At 42.0% G+C, this 27,130-nt stretch overlaps 1 protein-coding gene across 1 annotated transcript; it reads right to left on the minus strand.

Annotated features, from left to right (window-relative positions):
• LOC110988043 (uncharacterized) lies at positions 1 to 27,130 on the minus strand. The gene is made up of 9 exons (XM_087144139.1): positions 26,918 to 27,130; positions 25,961 to 26,108; positions 17,734 to 17,841; positions 17,221 to 17,349; positions 10,264 to 10,470; positions 2,100 to 2,185; positions 1,553 to 1,605; positions 1,274 to 1,444; positions 1 to 700 (listed from the first exon to the last, which is right to left on the minus strand). Exons 1-9 carry the CDS (start codon positions 27,062 to 27,064, stop codon positions 469 to 471), a joined length of 1,281 nt encoding a protein of 426 aa, XP_087000265.1. The 5' UTR covers positions 27,065 to 27,130; the 3' UTR covers positions 1 to 468.

Genomic DNA, 27,130 nt, shown 5'->3' on the forward strand with positions numbered 1-27,130 from the left:
TATTCTTGAGGCATATTATTTCCTTCGTTTAGTCTTTATTTTTAACCATGTGACATCAATACGACCTCGGTACTTTACCTGGCATCCAACCAACTGTCTCTGTGTAAAGTTGGTGGCTAAATAGTAGCGATTTCCACCTTACTTATTAAGTTTATCAATAAGTAATACCTTATTAAATACTAAATTTTGGCTAAATTTGGCTCAACACACATATATTTAATACTCGTATACTTGCTCGCAATGTATCAGTTGTCTGTTGTAAAAAACAAAACAAAACGATACCAAAACTAAATTGCGACGAACCGAATCCCACAACATTATATATCTGTTTATAAGAATATCGCAATATTTCAATTAAAAAAATTTCAAAGGCGATTGAATTCGAGTAATTTTGTTTGAACTATGTCAGAAAAGGAGCATGTGACGCAATTGGTGTGGGTGATATAATGTTCAAACTTCATCAAGGTTTTATGGCTTGAACGTGTACACGTTAAGTGTTCCTTCGGACCATGCTGGTATGAAGATTTCAGCGTATCCGTCTCCGTCAATATCTTTGATCGCGGGACCGCCTACAGTCCCTTTAGCATAGAAGATTGAGGTCTTAGTGTAACTCCACACAGATGGGTCATTGTCGGCGGTGCTTTCAAAGACGTACACGTTGCTATCATCATCTCCAGTTAGAAGGATGAGGGGTTTTATCCTACCAGAGAAATGGAAATAAGAAATATTCGCAGAGTTCGAATTTATGGAGAAGCAAATTACGGCTCCCTATTTCATGAGGGGCGGTGGCGGTGAACGTAAAATATTTGTATACAAATATCTGTGTATAAAGTATTTTTATGTTATAAACGAAATAATCATAGTGATATTGTGACAGACGTGGATATAAAGTCACGGATAGACTACAGCTGGACCCTGGCAAGATAAAGAGAAATACATTGTGAGGAGAGTGATGTAACATCACTGTAATTTGCAGAATAAATTCTTGACATTAAAAATCGCAGACGTCATACAAAAAAACTGTAGCCATTGGCAGCAATGTAACCATGCCGAATGCAAAGGTTTTCCCGGTATTGCGAAAGTTTTCTTCCCATTGTTAACCAAATTTGTTCCTGACATCAATAGTTACAATTAAATGGCAAATGAGCCAACCATCGCCCTTGTATTCGGCACGGTAAAATGGCGGCCGGTGGTTTCAGTGCAGTTGGGACGAAGGCATTGCAAATCCAATTTCTTTTCCAAAGAAATCGTCCAAATTGAAAAATCAACTGACCTATCACCAGGTGGCCCTGGATAGAAGGCGTGCGCACTCCCCGGTGAGCCGTTGCCCTCCAGAACAATGAGGTTACTCGGTTTGAATCCCTCAGCGATCACATGGGGTCTCCAGACACCAGTGCGAAAATCCCGCGGGATCTCATAAGCAACAAGTTTTCCATCGGTCTCACTAATGCGGTTGCAAAAAAAGAGAAAAATCAGCCAGGAAAAATGTTGAAATTTCTTATGAGATCTTACGGTATGCGATTTCTGAAATATTGGAGAGGAGTACGTTTACCTGTTTATTGAAAGTAGCAAGTCCAGGGAACCGTCCATGTTAAGATCAACAAGCTATTTATGTGACAAAAGTTATGTATGTTAGTATTTTCAGACTACGTTTTCAACAGTTCTTAAAATCTTAACGCTTTATGTTTTTATGTCGTAGGATCAGTGGCGTATCCAGTTTTTGGTGTAGGGGGAATACAAAATGTAATGCGGCTCATTCAACATCATGCCAATGGGAGAAAAGAATGTGGTGTTGTTTTCTTAGCAATTTGGTGCTAATATTTGATAACTAAATGTACCGATTACTTTCTTTCTTACTCACCAGTGAAACATTCTTTGTTTAAAAAAAAAGTTAAAGTTAATGTTACGTTGTCGTGGCAATAGTCAGAAGTATGGATCTCCATAGGTTAAAGGATTTGATAATACACATTGATCGCAGTTGCGTCAATTGTGACTATTTATATTATGTGACAGGCAATGATGACAGTGGTGGTGACCTTGAGGATTCTCAATAATTTTGTTTGTTCAAGAAACGTGATAATATTTCTAGCTATAATTACCTCAATATCAAAATATCGGTTCTCCGGAACATCAGCAATAATCCTATGCTGAATCTTTGATGGATCAGACCAACTGGACGTCAGTCCTGAAGAGAACAAAAGTTTTCTTTTTTGTGTGTAAAATTATAACTTTTAAAGTATAAGTTGCTACTAAGGTTGAATGGTGGGCACCTGCCTTGTACAGGCTTTGTAGTTTCGAACTTACTTCTAAGACATAAACCTCAGAACCATAATAGGGAACTGGTGTGTTTAAAATGAAATCAGAAAACACGGTATTGTGCTGATCCCGATTTAAATTTATAATGACGAGGAAAGGGAATGATTCATACACTTGGTAAATGTACAATATTTGCAAATACACAACCCTACTGGCAAAAGGGCAAATATCTTTGTTTTTGAAATAGAATTAATAAAAGAAATATTTTGCATCGTATTATATGACAGTATAGCACCGTCAATCGATGTTCTCCCAAAGAATAAGCCTATGTTTGGCGTGCTACTCGTTCGGGCATCCCACAAGGTACCAAACTGGGAGCTGTTGCTCTTTTCGCCATGATCAATGACACTGGATCTAACATTACCGAAGTTACCCATTACAAATATAACCTTGTCATTTAGTGACGTTAACTAAATTAGCTTAATCCAAAAAGAACTTGATCAATTAAATAATGGGGGTAGAATTAACAAGATGAAATTAAATCCCCCCAAATGTCAGGTGATGACCGTCTGTTTTAAAAACGAACAGAGTTCAGAGTGCAGAGTTTAATATTGGAGCTACAGCTGTTTCTCAACTGAACTGTCTGAAAATACTTGGTATAAGCATTCGAACAACCGCAGATGGGACAATCAAGTAACTACGACGTGTAATTTTTTTAATCGTAGACCTTATTTTCTACGATGGTCACTTAAAACGGTGTGGCATCCCAGTTGAAGATCTTTTACAGTACATCTGCAGTACGTGAGACCAACCGTTGAATATGTATGCCCGGTTTGGCACTCTAAATTGACGAATCTCCAGAGGAACTGCAAGAAAGAGTTTTTCATACAATCTTATCAATTGGTATTTCTAGCCGAACACCATATCATCATATGTGTAAGAGGTGCAGCTACACCCGCTTAAGGAAAGGCGTGACCAGCTTTGTTTGAAATTTAGCAAAATCGTCTTGGCTCTCATCGTGACTGGCTGTAATACCATTGCTATGTTAATTTGGCACTACTTTGCATATATCGGTCCGCGCTGGCGGCCAGCCCAAGTGTATAAAAGGAGAAGTGTAAATGAATGAAATTTGTGGGGGGGGGAGCGGGTTAGCGTAGCTGTTTTTTCCTCGCTTTGCACCAATGAGGCCCGGGTTTGAGTCCCAGCTTGGCCCAGGCTTTAAGTGCATTTGGTTTCTTGTCCATATTCGCTCTCGCAGGTTTCCTCTAGGTACTCCGGTTTCCTCCTGCTTCTAAAACTAGACCTTTTTCCTAACTCCGTAATGCAAAGCTAATAAAGGTTACGAATAAACGTATAGACATTGGCGCAAATAGCCTGAGTAGCTGAAAGTGCCATTAAAACAAAACAACAACAACAACAACATCATAATTTTGTTGAGTTTAGTTCCCCCATCAGACTAGGTTTCTGCGTTCCTTTCATTCCGTGCAGAACTGTGCTCATTCCTTCATTCCTTTCTATTGAGTTCGAACACCCGATACAATATTTGGCGATGAGGTTGATGACCACACCCACGGCGACTGCAAGCTCCCTAACTGAACCCTCCCCGTTTCTACAAGAAGCGGGAGAACCGGCTGTTCTTTGGAAGGAAAAGAGCGAACTTCCAAAACTGCTTGCTATAGGTGGAGACGAATTTTCGCCAGAGAGGAGACGAACAATTCTCTTTCACTGCCTCGGTGTAGAGGGTCAGAGGGTCTACACAACGTTTTACCCCGAAGTGGAGACACTCCCCACACGGTACAGATGTATACTAGCACACTGTCCAAGTATTAAACGAACATTTTCTGCCAACTGTAAATGTTGTAGCTGAACGCTACACATTCCGACAAAGAGCTGGTGAGTCTATAAACAATTTTTCGTCTGCTCTCCGGAAACTTTCGAAAACATGCGATTTTGGGCCCATGAACGAGGAAATGATACGAGACCAAGTTGTGGAGAAAACGAGCAGTCCAAAAATTCGAGAGAGGCTACGGAAAAAACTGACTCTTCAAAAGACCGTGGACATGGCACGTCGTTTTGGGAAAGCTATTCAGGAAGCTAAAACACTTAGGAACTAAAATGTCCAAACGCAGAATATTCACAAAGTCACGAAAAGTTATTAAAAAACAACAAAATTGAAGTCAGGAAACCCCCGTAAGCAGCAAACCACGCCTTCATCAAACGGACATTTTGTTACCGCTGCGATTCACAAATGCATTTTGCGGAATGGGTGTGTCCCGCCATGGAGCAAGAATGCCATTCATTCCACGAGGTTGGTCACTTCAGCAGCGTACCGGTATACAGACAAAGCAGGCCGGTGGTAACACCTGACAACAAGCTGAATTCAGCAATCTCCGCCGAAAGAAAACTGGAGTTTTTCAAGTCCATGACGACTACGTAGATTCATCACCAGAGACTAGATAATGACATTCACGTCCTAGCTACAGACGTACCGGGAGTTAAAGCGAACTCTTTACACTGCAAGGTAAACATCAGGATCTGGAGTGAGTATCCTTTCCAAGAACACCTTTGACAAGTTGTCGGGTATTTTGAAGTTATTGTGACATACAAAGAAAATACTGCCATTGCAAACTTGTATATTGAATATTCTGGTACCGATATTTCTGGCAGAGATCTTGTACAAGCTTCGCATATCAATATCGAAGCTTCCACTTCGACATGTAACAATATCAACCCCGAGAAAAAAAAGCATGCACACAAATTCAAAAGTCTGTTTACTACTGAGCATGAATAGAAACAAGTAGCAGGAATTGAATCAAAGTAAATGAGAAAGTGCAACCTGTGAGTCAGAAATTACGTAGATTACCATTTAGCGTAAGAGATAAGGTTTCAGAAGAGTTGAAAAACTTGAAGAACAAGGCACCATTGAGAAAATTGACTCCGCTGAATGGGTATCGCTGATTGTAGTCTCATGGAACAAAATGGTAAACTAAGACTCTGTGTTGACCTTAGACGAGTAAATGAGGCAATAATACCTGATAAGTCCCCACTCCCACAGACTGATGAAATCTTCAGCGAGTTGAGAAACGCATTGGTATTCAGTCAGTAAGACTTGTAATCTGCATACCACCAACTTCTACTACATAAAGATTCTAGAAGTTTGACTGCATTTATCACAAATTAAAGCTTGTTCCAGTATAAAAGGGTATGTTTTGGCTTGTCATCCGCACCTTCAGCATTCCAACAAAATGATGAGCACTATAGTAAGTGGATTGAAGGGTGTACAGAGTTACTTAGACGATTTAATCATCTATGGTAAAGATCAAGCCGAGCATGACGCAAACTTGCAAGCAGTTCTTGAAAGACTTGAAAAGCATGAGGTTAAACTGAACATTGGACAAATGTTTGTTCTCATGATTGGCCTTAAGATTTTTGAGCCATACTGTGAGTTAAAGTGGTATTCGGGTTGATGACAAATACCAAGCAATCACAAAGGCTCCAGTGCCCCATGAAAAGAAAAGTCTCAGGTCATTTCTGGGCTTGGCAGGGTATTTCTCAAAGTACATTCCTCAATTTGCCACTTTGGTAGAACCTTGGAGAACACTATTGCGTAATGATCAAAAATTTGTTTGGAATGAAGAAGCTCAAAAAAGCTTTGAGGTGTTGAAAAACACAATTGCGGGCAGTCCCACACTTTCCATGTTTGATCCAGATGCAAGTATCATTCTAACAACAGATGCATCAGCATATGGCTTAGTTGCAGTACTCACACAACTGAAAATGGTAAAGAAGTCACAGTTGAATGTGACAGTCGTAAATTATCAGCCGCAGCGAGAAATTATTCTGTTGGTGAATGAGAAGCATTAGCTTGTGTGAGGGCAAGCGAGAAATTCAACACTTACCTTTGGGGTAGGAAATTCACTTTGTGTACTGACCATCAGGCTTTGATCATTCACCTAAAGAAAGGTTCAGATCGCCAATCAATGCGTATCGCTCGTTGGTCAGCAAGACTCATGAAGTACAATGACCTTAAATTCAAGGTGAGGAAAACAAAATAGCAGACGCACTGTCTAGACTACCTGTTCCCGCTCAAGTACATGAATTTGATTAAGATGATACTGATATTTGTCAAATTGCACTAGAGACTATTTGTAAGAGTATCACAAATGAAAAACTACAGAATTGTACGAAAGAGGATCCGATGTTGAATAATGTGAAGAATTGCATTCAAACTGGTTGGCCTGACAAGTTGCGTCCTCTTGATCCTGAAATGATGTCATGTTGAAACCAATACTACATTATCAAAGATGACGTGACTGTTTGTGATGACGTGATGACAAGAAATGATAGAATTGTAGTTCCTGAAGAGTTGAGAGGTTCACTTCTGAAACTCGCTCATGAGTCCCACCAAGGTCGACACGTACAAAACAATGGTTACGAGAATTATATTGGTGGTCATGCATGGATAAATAAGTTGAAAACATTGTTAAATCTTGTGTAACTTGCCAATTTAATGACATGAGTGTGAAACAAGCAGCCGCTCCAATGAAACCAGTTCCCTTTCCGGATAGTGCCTGGTGTAAAATTGGAACTGATATTGTAGGACCTTTTGAAAGAGGACCTGTAGAGTGTAGGTACGCCATAAAACTCGTATAGCAAGTGGCCAGAAGTACATGTATGTTTTGCATCAAATGAAAAGACCAAAACGGGATACCTTTCTGAAAACTGTTTTCAGCCGAGAAGGATTTCCAGATGAAATAATCAGTGACAATGGTGTACAGTTCACCTCTACCGAATTCAATATTTTTTTTAGAAGAAAGAGGTATTAGACATGGCTATGCATCATTGTGCTACCCACAAAGCAATGGGGCTGTTGAAAGGTTTAACGGAGTTCTGAAGAATGCTATCAAGAATGCAATCAATAGAAAAAAAAATCCATCGAAACCCACTGTGTATGAATATTTAACTGTATACAGGGCAACACCACATGCCACAACTGTAATTGCACCTAGTATTCTGTTACACGGTAGACACATGCGAACAAAGTTGAACATTTTAGGGTTGAGAATGCCTGTTCCTAAGTTTCATGAAGTTGAAACTAAATCCATCGAAAGAGTAAGATTCAAACATCTCAGTACACAAAATATGCTGACAAAAAAGTCTAAATAACTGATTTCCAGGTTGGAGACTGGGTAAGAGAAAAAAGACCTGGAAATGTTATGAAAGGAGACAGGAAATATTCAGATCCTATTCATATAGTCAAGAGAATTAGCTTCCGCACTTACATAACAAGTGACAATCAGACATGGAATGTAAGCAAATTTATCAAGACCTCACAACCAGAAACGAATGGTTTCTCACTGTATTGTGATACAGAAGAAAATGAACAGTCTCCCGTACAAACTACCAGTTGGCGTACAAACTCCAAACCAGCAGGGAAAAATCATCAGTTTAGACGCATTGAAAGGGTAAAACGGAAGCCAAATTGGATGCAAGATTATGTTATGTATTAAAGAAATGAAAAATTTGCAGTTCTTATTCTACAAGATCAGAAGGTAAAAATAATTGTTATTTATTATTTTTTGATAAATGTGACACGGGTTTGACAAAATCACAGTCCCTAATTATTCAATATGTATGAAACAAGATATTTAAGTTAGTTACATTACTGATTCACAGATCAAAAGGAAATTAGGTTTAACCTCCAGCTGTAAGCCTTTAAACTATATGTTGCAAATAGTCACCAGAAGTAAATTAATAATTTGTGGGATATCCAGATAAGAATTATATATTTTAATGGACTGAATGAAAGATTTAATTTGAAAATAATACGAATCATCTTTAACACGTGGAGGGAAGAAGTGATATCCATTGTTATGTTAATTTGGCACTACTTTACATGTATCGGTCTGCGCTGGCGGCCAGCCCAAGTGTATAAAAGGACAAGTGTAAATGATTAAATTTTGTTGAGTTTAGTTCACCTACCAGACAAGGTTTCTACGTTCCTTTTATTCTGTTTGTTGAGTTGTGCTCATTCCTTTTTTATTGATTTCGAACATCTGATACAATATTGGCTTCCACTGGCGAGGTCCATTTAACTAATTTACTGAATGAGAACTATTAATTGTTAAGACTCATTGTAATGCGCCTGTGCTTTAACTTTTAATTATACACGTTTATACACTAATTTAAAATTCATTTGTGTAATTTTCTTCCTCTTTTTGTAAACGTTCATTAAGTCAAAAGTTAAACTGGTGACATTTTAGTAGTTTTATATTCTTTTATTTTTTTCTTAATGCTTTAAACTGTAATTGTAATCTACACTTTTATTGTGTTAGCCAATTCATCTTTTGGGCTGCAATGGGAATGTGAAATAAACCAAAATGATGTTGGTTTCCCCCCGCCAAATTTATCATCTTCGCACACGAATAAGCGACAGTTTCATTCAAATTAGCCTGAAATAGATTAAAGATCTAGATCGCCATTCAAACCTCATTCAAGTTCATCCTAAGAGCATGCTATTGCCCAGTCTTGTTATTCAAAACGTGAAAGGTCAACATTCAATATGGAAAAACAAGCAAAAAGCATTCAAATTCGCGTTGACACTCCACGGTATGTATTTTGGCGTTCAATTCCGTGAATTGACAAGCATTTGTGAGATTCGTGAAAAGTTATCAGTTAAACGTGAAATCTTCTAATTCTTTTTTTTTCTTTCTTTGTGACTAGTGTATACAAAATATTTCATAAAAGGAAACGTTTGGTTCACGAAATAACGATTGATCAATGTTTATTTGCTACTTTAGTGCTTTTGGATCTTCATCAAACTTGTACCAATGAAAAACCCTTAGGCATAGATGGTCCTAGAAATACGATGTCATGATGACGTCATCAAGTGATTTATTATTGATTTTTACATATTTATTTTAGCCCATTGAATTTGTACACGTTTTCAAGGCACAATTTTGGTTACTTTGCGATCTTCAATCGTCATCAAAGTAATGCCTGGTTTCCATATGGTCGTTTGTTTAATACGCAGACGGTTCGCAACACATCAAGACGCACACAGTCGCGGAAGAGACGCAACGCGACTTAATTCCACCCAAAAAATTATACAAAATGACGCCCTAAACTCTGAAAATTTTCGCCAATTTTTTTTTCAGGTGGCAATGTTTCCACTTAAAGCCAAACTGATACTCTAGTTTGATGTAATTTGTCGATGGTCATCTATTTTGTTGGCGATTGGGAATGTATTTCTAATAATAAGGAGAAATGGACAAAATGAGTGGTACTTAGCGAAAAAACATCGTTGTACGCCCGCCATGCCAGCGTGTGTGTTTGTATTGGCCTACTCAGCGATTCAACGCACACAGTCGGCAAGGTTGAAGCAGGCTTAACTTTTAGTTCAGGATTTTTTGCGGTTACACCATGTACAATATTCTCTTTTATGAGTAAGTGTGGTTCTGAGAAGAACCGGTTTTACTCAACGTTTCGGAACAGTATACTCTGTCCGTCGTCAGGAGACTGCTTGACTCCAAGTCAAGCAGTCTCAAGTCAAGTCAAGATCCAAGCACCTACACCCCACCCCGACCGACGGGTCTCCTCTACCCCAGGTCAACCATATAGACACACATTATAAAGCGCGTTATTTCCTGAAGGCCCTATTTCTCCTGAAGTACTTGCCTGATTGGGTTGAAACCTTTGACCCGTATGGTAATGATGAAATAATTATGCTATCAGGTTTGTGCAGAAGATTCGTTGATCAAATTAAAAAAGGAATGCAAAAAAGTCCTCTGTTTTGTTGGCAAACAGACAGATGACCTCTCGTTAACTTATCAACCGCAAGTGTGGTTCTGATAAGGACCGGAGGGAAGTAGCCAGCGTTTCGAACAGTAGTTCTGTCCGCCGTTAGGCTCCTGCCAACTACTTTTCCAGGGTGCTACCGCAAACCCTTTATCTTTGCTTGCCACCTTCACCATTAAAAAGTTCAAATCATATCTTCTCAAATCGCACCTTCAACCCAAGAAACTACGAGTTTTTCCGCGAAGTACTGGGCACTGATCAAGACCTCCAGTTGTCTACCACCTGGAATGGCTATCTTTCCGAGCCGGAAGAGGGCGTCTGGTCCTGAGAACAGCACGTTAATTGTCCAGGGCTGGGTCAATGGATCTCCAAAGCGGGGATGTTCCAACCAGACTGCTTCAGAGACGGCTGTTCCATCTGCAGATGAAAAGAAACACGAACATGTCATTTCCACAAGCTCCCCCAAGCTTAGTGACGTATTGTTAATAAACCCAAATTTTGGGAGTCGCCTTTAATGCTCAGGTTCTATTTCTGAATGCTGGCAAAGGATTTAGTAAGTATAAAATGGCAAATATATCACCAGCTAGATTTCAGCAGATTTTAGGGTTGAATACCGGGCGAATGGTTTAGAGTTAATAAAAATTTCAAAAAAATTCCAGCAATTGAGCGCTAAAACGAAGCGAATTCGATGTTACATGATTGAAATATTTGTAAGAAATTCGTGGAGTTGAAATGTGCTAAACTTTTGCAAAATTTGCAGCGAGAATATTTGATTTGTTATATCAGCCGTGCGAAGCTCGCTGATATACGGTAATCTCCGACTTTCTTTTTCTTAGGGCAAACACAAAAAATGCAATATCTTCCAAATTCAACCACCGATTTCAGTCAAATTTGGACAGAATCTAGCTTGGTTGGAGTCTCATGTGCATTGACTAGCATGATTATGGGTCATTTTCATCAAAATTACAAAATGCTTCTTCCACAGCCTCGGACCAGTTATCGTCAAACCTGGTCAATGATATCTCTGGATCTAGTGTCATAAAATGTGTTCATAGAGTTTGGCCAGGGGTCACCCGATGGTCACTAATGGTCCTTTTTTTGAAATATCAAATTGCTTCCCTTACAGTCTGGGTCCAACTACTATCAAAATTGATCATTTACAGATTTGGAACAAGCCTCACATTGGATGTTCATCGAATTTGGCCACTGGTCACCTAATGGTCGTCAGGGATAATTTCATTGCAGGGTCGATTTCTCGCTTGTTTTACAATATGTGTCTGCCACCTTCCTTTGCCGATTTCATCCACATCTGGACATTATCTTCCTTGACACGATTCCTGCCCTAATTGACCAGTGTACAGGTTCAAGGGTCATCTAGAGCTCACTAGTGGTCATTTGCGTTGAAATACCAAAAATCTGTCTCACCTCAGTCAGGACTCAATCAATCTCAAATTAGGGCGGTTACATCTATGTAGGAAAACACCATGTGGTTGGTTAACAGAATTTGGCCGATGTTCACCTAATGGTCAGTGGGTCTCATTGTTTTTCAAAACGTTCTTCTACTGGTTGTCCAAATGTAAAACTTGATCGTTTTTATCTCTGCAACAAGCCTTATGTACGGTTTACACAGAATTCGGTCAGTTGTCACATGATGGTCCGTGGAGGTCATTCAATTTAGATCACATATATTAATGTAGGCCCACTAAATTATTCAGCCAAGAGCCGTGATGTACATGTACATGTACATGTACGTAGCCTCAATGTACATTTTCTACTGAGCACCAGCAACGCACATTATGCAAACCGGCCACTGATCCACGTGTGTACTAGTACAAGTACTACTATAAATAGCCCGATTTGCTGAAGCTATTATTGCGGTATCACCGACGCGATTTTTTTAACGTACCACATATTCACTGTGGGTGCAAATAAAACCGTCTGATTGGGCCAAGTTTACATTAAGTCATGCATGATTCATGAGAAAGTTTTGACCCAGAAGCTAGCCGCCAGCTGAACTTGCGTTTTACGCGCTCAGATCAGGTACATGACAGCGTACTTAACACACCACACTGCAGGACTCGACTGCAGGACCCCAGGTTGTTGAGCTCACGAGAAGTGCAACGTACGTGTATTGACCGGTGTCGACAGCTAGTTGCAAGAAAGTATATTAATTTCTGTCTGTGCGATTATTGTACGTGTAAAGTCGACACGAAAATCTAACTGTGTACCTTAACATATACATGTGCAGAATACATATACACAAACGACGCACGTACACAACGCGGGAAACTGAGGTTCCAATTCTGTATCTTTTGAACTTTGAACATGATGCATCATGTCTGACCATTTTGTACACAACTCCATGCGACGGAAAAATTGAATCCGGTCCGTCGTAATACGTAGAGAATGCTGAGCAAAGCCCATCTCTCGAACCAGACTATACACGATTTGCACAGGCAGGAGCAATGACGATGTTTACACGTAATGCGCCGCAAGTGCTCAGGGTTTCAGACAAACCAGGACCATGCAGCGGGTGAACGGGACACATGCACATTGGGTGCGCACATGCACGCACGATTCGTCTTAATTCTCAGAAGCTCTTGGACAAGAATTCGAAGTAAATGCAAATGAAATAATATAATACTAATATTGTGATATCAATTTGTATTCTTTAGTGCCTATCCACAAGATTCACAAGCCGGGGACACCTTTGAGACCCGTCGTTTCGTGCGTGAGTTCCTTTGCCTACAACTTCTCCAAGCATCTAGCCGGGATCCTATCACCGCTGACCGGTAACACACCGAATACCGTGCCCAACTTTACAGCTTTCGCAGAGTTCCTCCGAGGGCAGCACATCGACAGCCATGAGGCATTGATCTCTTTCGATGTCGTGTCTTTGTTTACCAACGTCCCCATAGATGGCGCTTGCTGTGTGGCCCGTCGCCGCCTGGAGGAAGACCCTGAGTTGCCTGCCCGGACATCGCTCTCCCCTGCTGAGATCGTCTCCCTGCAAGAGTTTGTCCTGCGTTCCTCGTATTTCCTGTACGATGGAGCGTACTACGAACAGACAGACGGAGCAGCCATGGGTAGTCCGGTGTCAGCGGTTATTGCCAATCTGTACATGGAATCGTTCGAGGAGGAAGCCCTGCAGAGTTGCCCACCCGACTGCCGTCCTACCCTGTGGAAGCGGTACGTCGATGACACCTTTGTCATTGCACCACGGGATCAAGCCAGCCGTCTACTCAACCACCTGAACAGCCTCAAGCCCAGCTTCCAGTTCACCATCGAGAATGAGCAAGACAGCAGCATTGCATTCCTGGACACCATGGTCCACAGGGAACCCGACGGCAGCCTGACCAGCACCGTGTATCGCAAGCCTATCCACACCGACCAGTACCTGGTCTTTGACTCACACCACCCAATGTCTGTCAAGAGGGGCGTGGCCAAGTGCCTACATGACCGCGCCTCATGCTTAGTCACCAGACCGCACCACACAGCCGCCGAGAGACGCCGAGTCACCGCTGCCCTCACGGCGAACGGATGTCGAGCGTCCTTCATCCGGCAATCATCAAGACCCAAGACCAGCACCGAAGTGGAGCGACCGGAGTACAAGGCTTTCACCGTTCTTCCCTTTGTGGACGGTATCTCCGGACGGCTGAAGAGGATCCTGGAGGACCACGGCGTCTGCACCGTGTTCCGATCATCCATCTAAGGATCCCATCCCACCCGGAAGACGCGGAGGAGTGGTCTACAAGATACCATGCGGTGACTGTGGCAAGGTATACATCGGCGAAACTGGCAGACCAATCGGCGAGAGAATCAAGGAGCACCAGCGCGACGTGAGACTCTCCCGTGTGGAGTCGTCAGCGGTAGCCGAGCACACCTGGGGAGCTGGTCACCACCCCAATCGGGGCAACGTGCAGTGTGTGGACCAAGACCAGCATTGGTACACAAGACGCGTCAAGGAGGCCATCCACATCCGCCTGAATGGACACAACATCAACAGAGACAGCGACATCGACATCCCCGGGTTCTGGCTCCCCACCATCCGCCAACACATCCACCGGAGCAACGGAGCCACAACGAGGACACGCTCACTCACGCCCATGGAGTGGAGCGTGCGACGCCCGCTGAGGTCACCCGTACTGCGTCCGCAATACACGGCGGGAGACACGCGGAGGACGCGGTCCAGCGGTATATAGCGGACTCTGCAGCATCCAGACTTCAGTTGCCTGATCAAGGCTAGCAGCACCAGCAGCCGAAACGTCGCTACCAGCAACACGACACCGCGAGTCATCGATTATCTTTTTCTGTATTTGTCATCCACCGCGGTGATTATGTTTATCTCTTCTACTGAATCACATTCTTCTATTAGACAGTGCCAATGGAGATTTATTATTCGACAATTAGGCTTAAGTTTGGCAAGTTCCACTTCATTGTCCCCCTGCATGCTGTGCTTGAAGTACAGGGGTGTTGCTTGTCAGAATACTAATAGGAAGGGTAATAATTAGCATTTAGTAATTGGTGGACCGTAAAGATATACCTGGTTTGTACATGTATAAGGAATGTGCGCAACGTTTCATATTGCATGTGTTATTTCACCAGAATTGTTTCGTGTAGGTTCATAGCCATAACGGATTGTATTTTAAAATACCCAGAGCAGAGGATTCTTATGAATATTTAGCATGATTTTAATTACGGCAAATCATGCATTTCTTCAAGAATTCATTACGGAAGTTGAGACAAGTGTAAATAGTTTTCTTTTAAAAATCCAAGCCTAAATTGCTACGTGTACACTTGTACCTTAATTGATTTTCATTAAACTCGCATGCATTGTGCATTGGATAGGATGAAATAAAATTATGACATAAAAACTCAACTCCCCAACGTTACAGATCCGCACCTTACAATCCTCCCGGATTCAGTACGTTCCCCCTGCAGTATGCCATTTCCACACAACAGATTCAAAGGTATGGCATGCTTTGAAATGAGCTCAATACTGCCGTAAATCCTGCAGCTCATTTCAATACCTTTTAATCTATTGTGCGATGGTGCCTGACTACAGTGCAGTACATCCGCGACAGTCCTTTCAAATTAGTAACTTGCTTAAAGTGAGTAATGTTGCTAGTTAAGGGTCCACCGAAACCCTATTTTTCAAGTTTAAAGTCAACAAAACATCGCACCCTTCAACCTACATTCCTATTGGACATACGGTCACAAGACAACTTTAGTACGGTATTTTGATGAACTGCATATTTCATCCAGAACACAGAACAAAGGTTCACTTCAACTGATATCTGAAATGCACTTATCGACCTTCCACTTTAGAATATTGCACACCCCAAATATTTCAACTTTCCCACGTGCAGCTGGCATTACAATTTTTCGACCTTTTCTACTTCTTCCCACAATGGTTGTGGAAAATGGCCTGTCCAGGCCCACCTCTTGCTGACAAACTTACACTAACTACACCCCCCCCAAAAAAACGCTCTAAAATTGTACATATATACATCATTCATGTTTCGTGACTCATGAATACGTGATTACACTCGCTAAACCACCTCCGCAATACGGACCACAACCTTCGTCCAGGTAGCTGGCCACGTTCACCTTGCTTAAAGGTTAACAAAAATTTAAAACATTTAGGTCATGTGAAGTATTTAAAAATAACCACAAAGTAACCACTTCAAAAACATCGTAAATGTAATGTTTACCCATTAATTGAGATCCCAATTGAATAAAAAAGATCCTGCGTTTCCCCGCCCAGAGAAAAATCCCCATGGCCGTTTGCGCTACCAAGCTAATTGGATGACGTCATCGCCATAACACCGACATGTACAGTGGACATTGCGCACAGTACAAGCCGTATTGCGCGTCCGTAACAGACCACATTGTGTCTGATGAATAGCTTGACCAACAGGCAAACACGCTCTCAGTTCAAGAAACACACGGTAGGACATGGGTCTTTTAATTTCTACCTTGAACTGAGACAGTGTTTGCCTGTGGGCCAAGCTACATCAAACCATGACCAAACACAACGTGGTCTGGCAAGCGTGCGTTGTACTGTCCGCTGAATACGTGTACCCTGTTGACGTCAGTGTTCTGGCGTTGACGCCATCCAATCATGCAACATGTGAGCGCGAAGCGTTTGGGTTTTGTTTTGTTTTTGCTAGGAAGGTTATTAGAGGTAATTATCATAAAATGGGCCTATCTTAAGGTTGCGCATGCGTTTTTGTCTAGAAAGGTTGGAGGCAATTATTATAAATGGATACACAAACCTTTAAGTATAAGACACAACAAAGTTGCTTTTCTAGCCGACTTGTATGTTATCCCTAGAACCTTAGAAGCCGAAGGTTCAAGTTTATATGTAGTACTTTTTTCTTGGCGGGGAATTATTTGGTAGAAGGAGGTTTTAATAATAGGAAAGGAAAGTCCACCATTTACCTTAGCATTTCAGTTTATAAGTTTCCACTAAATTTATCAAGCTTGCAATTAACCACGCCCATATATAATTACCCTTAACTTGCGCGAGTGCGAACGGCCAAAAGGGGATTTTTTGTGGGCAGGGACACGCAGGATATTTTTGTTCATTTGGGGGACACAATTAATGGGGTGAAAACTTAAATTTGGGATGTATTTTTATTGGTTACGTATTTATTGTTATGTTGAAATACTTCACGTGAACTGAATGCCCCAATTCTGTTACCCTTTAAACGATAGACTTGGACGACCCTTGTTATTTCCGCTAGTAGGCCCCGATGATATGAACTCCTCAGCAGCCATCAGTTTTATATTTGCACAAAAATCGCTGTTCTTATATCCTTTAGCACATTTAGGCCAGTAGCCAGTAGTCACCTTGTGTGCACCTTCGACATTTCCAAAAGCTGTTCACGGCTGGTATATCCGTGCTTCCTGAAGCTTTAGTTGTTTGCTTTCGAGCCAAACCGGCCGTAAGTATCTCGGGTTAACATTCACTAAATGTGAAAGGGGGAAGGAAGAATTTTTCAAAATATTCCAAACCATAGTAATTGTTTTTTTTCTATGTGATCTAAGAGATAATTTAATAATTTATTGCTAGAAATTATAGGGAATTTTCTCTTACCACAGCCGCCCGTGTTCGTCACGTAAAATGACAGAACACACAATTTTGGACATGTAATTACTTACTGGGATCAAGATACGCCCTTGCAGTCAGGGCGTCTATGCGGCCATCTTTGTCCATGTCACTCCATTCCACCCGGTGATAGAACCAGTTCACTTGATCGAAAGCTCTACTAGAAATATCGTACGTGCTTGCTGTGTCAAAATTAATGGAAAATTAAGACTACATATTTAATCTTGAGATCACATCAGGTAAAAAGTGTGCCGTGTTGACGGCAATCTTATTTAGGTATTAACAATAAAACATTTGAACAAAGCTATGGTAATCATGCGCTGAATGAGCTGAATGCGCTGAGTATCATAGGGTCAGTTAATGGATGATATCAACGACTGCAAAAATTGGAAAGCAGAAATGTACCGATAGTTTTTTATGATCATGCAAAGGGAATATAGTGTCATGTACATTTAAGCATTGGTTCAATGTCCATTTTTTCACTTCTCTCAATTTTTTATCCATAGTAACGTGATTCCATATTCCCGTCGCTATACCATTGCCTGAAGAGAATCGTTTTATTGTACCTGGGACCATAAGCTCGGCGTCTATCAGAGTGACAACACCGTCCGTCTTTGTCGGTACCAAGAAACCAGTGGCTGTCCACCATATTCCATCTCGACCAAAAACTTCCTCTAAAAGCACAGTGTTAAACCAAAATCAACTTTTTGGCAAAACCAAAATGTCTGTACAAAGAGATTAAGTATTTCATGGGCCTGCCATCATAATTTGTTCTCCTTCCTTTAAAAGGCAAAAGAGTTGAATAAGGATCCACTTCAGCTCAGTACTGGCTCTACGCCATTGCACTGGCCTATATCAAACCACAACTTTTAGAAATAAATACGATGTTTCTAAAGTTAAATTATATGAAAGTTGAAGTTTCAGAACACCATAAACTCTGGAATAATTTTACACAAAGTATTATTAAATATGCATCTAAAGAGATATCTGAATCCCGTAAATCTCGGGGATATGGACTATATACCCCTCCCCCGTTTTTGAAAAGAGGAATGGGCTACTGAATCATCTCCAAACACTTTTTCGTGTTGAGAAAAGAAAGCGGATTTGGAAGAATTTCCAAATGCCATAATGTATTTAATATCTATTAAAAAGGGAGAACAATAAAAAATCCATAAATATGCCGCTTTGAGGTTAGATTCAGCTTGAATTATGTAATACATCTGTATCATGAACATTGCCCCCTATATAACGTCATATTGCCAGCCACCCCAGCACCCCTTTTCAAACTGCTATGGCCGGGCAAGTAACCCCCCCTTTCCCCCATTTTCTGCACAAATTTACGCCACTGGATAAGACCGCAGTAGACCTGAGTGTCTGAGGGCAGTAGTGGGGGGCAGTCTGCCACACTTTGACTCTTGGCCTAGAAATATGAAAAGGTAAGCATAATAATATGATCTTAAGGATATGAATAGGAATGAGGGTAGGGTGATAAAATTTAATTATGGCAAAGGTTGACCTAGGGATGAATAAGAACGAGAAGTAAGGGTAACTAGAGGAATGTGGTTGTGAGCAACCACAGAGCTCACAAGAGCCTTTTCTAGGCACCATTTGTATATTTTGTAAGCTATTTAATTAAAAAAAAAATCTGTTAGAAGGGTGATTCCTACAGTCCCAGTCATCAGACCAGTCCTTGCTCGGACCACTTTTCTCAGACCGCAGATGATGGAACTAGCACGAACTGTGCGACACAGGGCATTCCTCACTTGTGCCTTGGTAGCGTCCGCAAGTGTATGTACATGTTTAGTATGCAACAAATTGAGGGCAAAGGTCACCGTTTACACAAATTATATCAGATGATCTTACAAATAAATAGCGCTGTTACTTCACAACTGGCTCTTAAATACAAATCGTGCTAATCTGCACATATATCTGAAATTGGTGAATTGAAATTAACGGTTAGCTGCAGAATTTGAAAGTTATTGGGCTTTATTAAGTTCCAGAAATTATGACAGGAAGATACAAGTAGTGTGCATGCATATTCGTTAACATATTAAGCGTGAAAACCAATAAAAATCAATGAATAAGGTCATGATGACGTCACTACAGAAAAAGGCAATCAGGCATTGACTGTTAACGTATTGAGTGAATTTCATAACGATCAGACATTGGCTTATATGTAGAATGAAAACGTACATTATGGTGACGTCTATATGACGTCACAAGATTTTCCAACAAATGGATATCTAATAGACATGCTGGAATTCTAGCAAAAAGAATTTCAAAAAATCTCGTTTTGTTCAGGAAATATGTCGAAAAAATGTAAAAACGACAACAATTTAAAACTCCTCAAAAAATCAGGTGGTGACGTCATCATGACGCAGCCAAAATTTGCGTACATAACACATTTGGATTTGTGCTGTGCAAAATTTCCAAACACACTGCAACCGATCTTTTTAAGAGATACGAGCCCTAAAAGAATTCAATTTTGTGGCTTTATCACGTGACAAGTGATAACATCACCTCGACGTATATTTTCTAGGACCATCCTTGGTGGTGGTCAAAGTATATGCAAAGTTTGAGGGCAATCACTCTTACTGAAGTGCCAAAGTACTATGGCAGAAGGAGTACTAAACGAAAAACATCGAAAAATCGGTTATTGATAAAAACTGGATTTTTCTTAATCATGATGTCACTATTCCGTGGAATATTTCATTTTGTTCATTCAGATTTCATTACCTAAAGCATTTCTCTCTTAATCCTATAAACACCAACTATGGGGGCCAGAGGGTTAGGATGACAGGGGCGGTGAGAGGAACTGAGCCACCTCTCATCTTCTAAAATACCCCATTCGGTTAGCGTCTCCAAAAGCTTCTCCTAACCAAACCCCTACTGCTTGGCTTCTCGTGCCGGCCCCTGTTTACAACTGAGAGGAGAGGTGTGAAAGACGAGTCTCTGGGGCCTCAAATCCAGACAGCTCCGGGTAGGCGGGGCTCGATATAGCCATGGGAGGCAACCCACCTAGAAGGAGGGAAACTCTGACCACAAACCGCCGGCCATGGGTAATTTGGTCCCACTGCCTTGTAGGTAATCTTGGGAAAGACCAAGGCTAGAGGAGTCAACCTCGACAGGAAATCAGGAGGGGAGCCCCTTAAGGCGGTTTGGCGGCAAACTCTGTCTTCACTCCGGCAGCTCCTGCAGCCCAGTCGTGGTCCAGATGTTATGTTTTGCATCCCTCTTTGCTAGAGCGTCTTGACCGAGAGGGGGATTGTGGTACTTGGGCAACCCATGACCTCCATACAACTCTTCGCCCAGGATTCAGAAACTCCATCTTTCCTCCATTTTTCGTATGTCTAACGTCCTGGAACGACGGGCGAGTGGGGACGGAGTTGCTAGCTATGGACCTGCACTCAGGCGGTCAAGGCGGGATGGTCGCTGTCTACGCACCTGAGGCAAGGGTAGGGCTCGGCAGCTACCTTGGCTACGGAGCAGCCCTCTTTAGGGGCAGCACTGCTCCCCCTCTTAGGGAAGGGTCTGAAAAAGGTGACCTAAAGAAAGCTTGCCTCAATTCATCCTGTCAGCTTATCCAGCTGACAGGAGATCTAATTAGCGGTCGAAACTCAAATGAAAGCTCTACGAAAAATCCAATATCTACCCACAAGCGGCACACTCTATGTGTTGGATCCTGGAACACCAGAACCTTAATATATAGAAAGAACTGCGACAGACCAAAACATCGAACTGCACTGATAGGGCATGAGCTCAAGCGATACAAAATCGATATGGCCGCCCTCAGTAAACACTCCTGGCAAACACAGAGGAGATTACTGAGCTAGGCTCTGGATACTTTCTTCTGGTCAGGAAAGTCACCAGAAGAACCAAGGGAACGGGAGTTGGCTTTGCTGTTCGCACTTCACTAGTCACCAACCTGGAATCCCTTCCAAAAGGAATCAATGATCGCCTGATGGTGATGAGACTCCCACTGAAAGGGAAGACACATCTGACGCTCATTACCGCGTATGCCTCCACTATGAGCTACACCCAGGGGCAGAAAGAGCTGTTCTATCAGAACCTCACAAGCTTGGTACTCTCAGCCTCGTGTGAAGATAAGCGTCTGCTACTGGGTGACTTCAATGCCCGTGTTGGCAGAGACTGGCCGGCTGTCATTGGAGCCCCATAGCACAGGACTGGAGAACTCAAACACTCTGTACCAACACTCTGTACCAGCTACGTGTCATCCACAAGACCACATGGATACACTCCTGGCCGAAACACTGGCACCTGATTGAGTATGTGATCACCAGGCGCCGTGACATCCGAGATGTACGAATTACAAGAGTATTGAGAGGGGAAGACTGACCACTTATTGCTGAGATCCAAGCTTTCCTTCACCATCGCCAGAAAACACAGACGTCAAAGTAGCCGTATTAAAAATAAGCTGGATGTCCTGAAACTCTCTGATCCTGAAACAAAAGCAACCCTCGTTGCAAACCTCAAGGACCAGATTGAGAGCCTACCATCTGACGCTGATCCAGCCGCGGCATGGACTAACTTCCGAAATACTGTCTACGACACTGCCAGACTCACACTGGGTTACCCCCCCCCCCAAAGCGAAAACCTCAGAATTGTTCTGACAGCAACAACAAAGAGATTACCAGCTTGCTAAAACAGAAGAAGGAAGCTTTCATCTGCTCGCGAAACGACAAAAACTGCCTGCCAAGCACGAACGTCTCAAGCACCTCAGAAGCAAGATCCAAAGTGAGTTGCAATAGATGAAGAACCAGTGGTAGGAGGCAAAGGCTGCAGAACTACAACGTTATGCACATGAGAAAAACTCTAAGAAGTTCTTTGCTTGTTTGAAGGGGGTGTACGGTCTCTTCTTCCAATGCTATGGTACCTGTTCGATGTGCCTATGGCAGCCTCCTCACAGAGAACAGCGACATAGTTCAGCGCTGGTGTAACTACTTCAGTCAGCTGCTTAACAGACCCTCTCATATAGATCAGCAAGTAATCCAGGACATGCCTCAGGACCCAGCCTTGGCATCCCTCGAAGACCCTCCTAGCCTGGAGGAAACCCAGCGAGCCATTAAGCAGCTCCAAGTCGGTAAAACTCTTGGCCCTGATGGGATTACCCCCCTAAAAAAAATCTTCCAGGTGGGAGTGACAACTAAGCTCACGGACTTAATGCAGCTATTCTGGGACGAGGGTTCGATCCCACGGGATTTTAAGGACACCGACATCATCCACCTTTATAAGAACAAAGGTGACAGAGCATCTCGTGACAGTCACCGAGGCATTTCACTGCTTAGCATTGCAGGAAAGATTATTGCCCGCGTCATCCTCGACCATATCAACACAACACCAGCAGTAGGGGGACGATTGATGGGGTCTTTTCGGTCCCACAGATCCAGGAAAAGTGCCATGAGCAGAACCACAGCCTATACCTCCTCTTTGTTGACCTCACAAAGGCGTTTGATACCGTCGGTCGGGAGGGTCTCTGGGCCATCTGGTCCAAACTTTTCTGTCCACCGAAGTTTGCCAGTATTGCTAAATCATTTCACGACGGCATGATGGCCTGTGTCGTGGAAAATGGCTCCGTGTCTGACCCTTTCCCTGTTTCAAATGGTGTGAAGCAAGGCTGTGTCTTGGCACCCACACTCTTCAGCCTTATGTTTGCTACTATGCTGTCTACTGTGCCCCCCTCGACTAATGCAGGGATCACCCGTTACAGGTATGGTGGGAGTTTCTTTAATCTGAGACGTCTAAAGGCAAAAACTAAAGTGTGTGAAGCCTTAGTGAGAGACTTCGTGTTCGCTGATGACTGTGCCCTTGCAGCATTGAGTGAACCAGACCTCCAAGATCTTGCTAGTTCTTCCTCAACAGCAACTAAAGCCTTTGGCGTGACCATCAGCCTGCATAAAACAGAAGCGATGCTTCAATTTGCAACATGGTCTCACTCCTCTGGATTCTAGTATAGAAACTGAGGGTATAGAAACTGGAGGATAAAGTCTCCAACACAGAAGTGCTTCGTAGAGTCAATGTGCCTGGGATCGAGGCACTCCTAATAAAAGCTCAGCTTCGGTGGTTTGGTCACGTGTTCTGCATGGATGACACACGCATACGAAAGATGGTCTTCTCAGAGCTGGCCTCTGGCAGCAGGAGCATTGGTGGACGCTAAAAGGCTGCAAAGATTGTCTAAAGACATCCTTGAGATCCTGTGGTATTAATCAACGTAGGTGGGAGACTTTTGCCACTGACCACAGTGCCCGGCGATTTGCTGTCCAAAGTGGAGTACAGGTATTTGAGGAGAGGTGTCTGCAAGATCTGGACCAGAAGCGTCAAGCCCGTAAAGAGTTCCTCTCCGATGATCCAACAGCTGCTGCTGAATCAACAGCTGCTGCATGCCCACAGTAGTGCGGCCGTATCTTCGCATCCGACTTTAGGCTATTTTCCCACCTACGTTCACATCAACGGCGCCTCTGACGTCTAAATCGTTCGCGACTGACTTCCATGATGATGTGTACTTTGGAGAAGTTCTTTACGCCGAAAAATCCAGTCTTCTGAAGCAGGTCATGTTGACTTGGTAAAAATCACCCTAACCCCTATCCCCCCACCAGGTGCATTGACGTGCATACATGGGTATTGCGCAATCACGCATTTTTCGCCTTCTTAATCCCCAATGTTTAAAAAAAAAAACCAAAACTACAGAGCGTCTGTGACATTGTTCATGATTAGAACTGAAGAAAAGACAGGCACTTAGAGGGATTTCTGTTCCTGTCTCTTGAAAAGTGTCCTATACTTCACCATCGCGAACTAGAAAACGGAAGCAATAGCTGCATCGGCAGTGCAGCCGAAGCAGCTAAAAATTCTTGTGCAGGTTGTTTGTTTTTTCTTTGTAAGGGGTGAATAGAAATATTTATTAGAAATATTTCCTCATGAAAAAATGTGGAAAAATACTGACAAGGCACTCCGGAAGTGAGCGTCGATCTGATATAATAACTTGACAATGGACTGTATGCGGCGCCAGGTAATGGGCGATAATCTCTTGGACAGTGGACTGCACTTGGCGCCGGGTAATGGGGGATAATCTTTCAGACACAGGGCTGTACACAGCGCTGTATGGTGGCTAGTGTGTACTTCGGAGTGAGCGTTGGTCTGACTGAATTCTTGGACACTAAACGAGAGAGCGCGGACACATGCTAACGGTCTTGCGTTCGGCTTACTATGGTTACAGAGATCTGATCGATACAGGAAGAAGACCTGGCTTGCCATGGCTGAGATTCATGTACTTTGAAATAGTGTTCTACGTTATGTTACCCTGTACATGTATATGGTTTTGGCTCTGGCTGAATTTTTCATCTTCTGAACTAGTGTTTTACGTCCCATTACCCGGCCTGTACATGTATACGTTTTAAAAATTGTAACAGAGCGGAGCGTTTTTGTTGATCTTTAATTTTGGATTAAATGTAAAAAAACATAATTATATAAAAAAAATTCAATTCACATGGGTGGCATTACGTTAGTTTGCATTTTTAACATGTAGCAGAGGGGTAAATTTACCCTTCGTGCTATGGAATAATGTGCAGAAGTTCCTGACCGGTATCCGACCCGAGAATTATTATTCGTTAGTCAATGACTTAAAGATGGCAATAACTTGAGACAATTATGGTTCCAAAAAGAAGTTAGTACATGTAGTGTTTCTGATATAGCAAACTTCTGGTAATCACCCTCGCAGTAATTCTTAAATTAGTATGATAGTTATTTTAAAAAAATCACTGATGAAAAAAAAAAATTAACCAGTATATGAAATCTACTGAATTTGTTTTGTGTTTTTACTGACCAGTATGGCTATTGAGTAATAATCTTCGGGTCGGATACTGGCCCAGATACCGGCCGGGAACTTCTGCACATTATCCCATAGCACGAAGGGTAAATTTACCCCTTTGCTACGTGTTAAAAAAACAAACTGACGTAGTGCCACTCACGAGAATTTTATAGTTGTGTATAATAATGTATTTTACATTTACTCCACAATAAAGATCAACAGTAACGCTAAGCTCTGTTTGAATCTGTAAAAATTGTACACATCCACAGGCCGGTTAACGGGACGTAAAACACCAGTTCAAAAGATGAAAAAATTCAGCCAGAGCCAAAACCAAACAAAAGATTATCCCCAATTACTCGGCACCAAGTGCAGTCCATTGTCCAAAGATTATCGCCCATTAACTGGCACCGCGTACAGCCCATTGTCAAGGGATTATTTCAGATCGATGCTCACCTCCAGAGTGCCTAGTCAGTATTTTTCCATGACATCGCCCAATTTGACTCATCCTCTATTTTAATCGTCATATTTCATCATGTTGTACATGTTCAATTCATAGGACGGTCAACCTGTACCGCAATTTCTTTTCATAGGACAGGTCAAACTGTACCATAAATTCTTTTATCACTATTCATCCCTTACAAAAACAATTTGTATAAGATTTTTTACCCTTAGTCTCGTGCCGATTCATCTCTAGGTCAACCAGTCCCAAAATTGTTCACCCTACCCTCATTCCTATTCATATCCTTATGATCATATTATTATGCTTATAAATATTCATGTGACCTTTTCATATTTCTAGGCCAAAGGTCGAAGTGTGCCAGACTAACCCCCTTCTACTGAGGGCCTATAATTCAGATATTACATGTATTTGGAACTTTGAATTTCTCAAACAGACACAAAAAGACACTAAAATGATAAGAAGAGTCAACATAACGAGATGCATTGACGACATGCATGTCACTTAAACTTACCTGGTACTTCCCCCACCTCATTTGGCCAAACATATTCATTCGTTAAGACCTCGGCCACCAATCCCTCATCGGCTTGGATCTGGCCTGCTATGTCACGAATAACGAAGATGCTGTCAGTAGTCAACGGGATAGCCTTAAAGGTGGATACCTGTGTCAGTTAAATATTAAGATAATTATCATGGGATGTTAGCTTTCACTGTTTATTGGTGGTACAATCATTATAAAGCACCTTCCATATCAAATTGGATACATGAAATTTCTTTGAAATTAAAACTCACTCTAAGTCAACACTTCGAGGCATTAATTTTTCTTCATTTGAAATGGCATAATTGTGACCCTGTATCTGAGTTTGTAAAGAACACAAGGTTCCACGTATGGACTGGTCTTTAGTTTGCAAATGAGTCCTTAGACAGCAGTTCATACCCTGAATTTAAGAAACAATCAGGAAAAATACAAAATTCTCAAATGTCTTGGACATATGATAAGGTAAAGGCTATTCCACCGCGTTTCATTTTCTTTGGGATAATCCAATGACTTTTCATGGAAGAAATATCCCTCGCGGAGACTGATGAACTCTAAAAGTGCAGTTCAGAGAAATCAGTCGCCATTTTAAAAAGTGATGCCTACATTCCATTGTCATGTACAGCAATTTAAGGTCCAATTTCCTTCAAATTGAAATACAAGCTGGCAGTCCTTTTGGTGGCTTCCCGGTTTTTTGTTTTTACAATCTTTCAGTTCATGGGGCGAAAAAACTCCAGGCAACATAGAATCAGAAACTTTAAAAACAGGCCATGCACCCACAGATGCAGTTCCGCTCATTCTAACAATCATGATAAGCTGATTTTTTATTCAAAGTCCTGAAGCTAATGCATAAAACTAATTTTGTTGAGCGTACATTGGATAACATGACTTCAGAAGTTTTTAGTTCATATGGGAAGACGTCAACATCATACTTACCACGGCATCATACAGACCATTAGTTGGGTTTTTCAAGACCGTAGTGATGGCAGCGTTTGGCATGTCCAAAGTAGCTATTTTACGAAGCTGCCATGCCTGACAGAAGGATAACAAGGACAACGCAGCCACTAAAAATGCCCGAAACATTTTTCAGCGATTTCTCAGGCCCAGCGCAAACAACGCGTACACGCACTGGAGAACGGAGAACATTTA

Source organism: Acanthaster planci, linkage group LG12 (genome assembly GCF_054643075.1).
Source record: "Acanthaster planci isolate LZ-2023a linkage group LG12, COTS_SCS, whole genome shotgun sequence".
Taxonomy (NCBI): Eukaryota; Metazoa; Echinodermata; class Asteroidea; order Valvatida; family Acanthasteridae; genus Acanthaster; species Acanthaster planci.

Excerpts from the sequence above, each read along its gene's own strand:
- LOC110988043 (XM_087144139.1), bottom strand. The coding sequence starts at position 27,064 with ATGTTTCGGGCATTTTTAGTGGCTGCGTTGTCCTTGTTATCCTTCTGT. Across the intron at positions 17,842-25,960 it reads TGAGGTGGGGGAAGTACCAG|AGGAAGTTTTTGGTCGAGAT; the intron begins GTAAGTTTAAGT and ends CTGTGCTTTTAG. Across the intron at positions 701-1,273 it reads CCAGGGCCACCTGGTGATAG|GATAAAACCCCTCATCCTTC; the intron begins GTCAGTTGATTT and ends TTTCTCTGGTAG.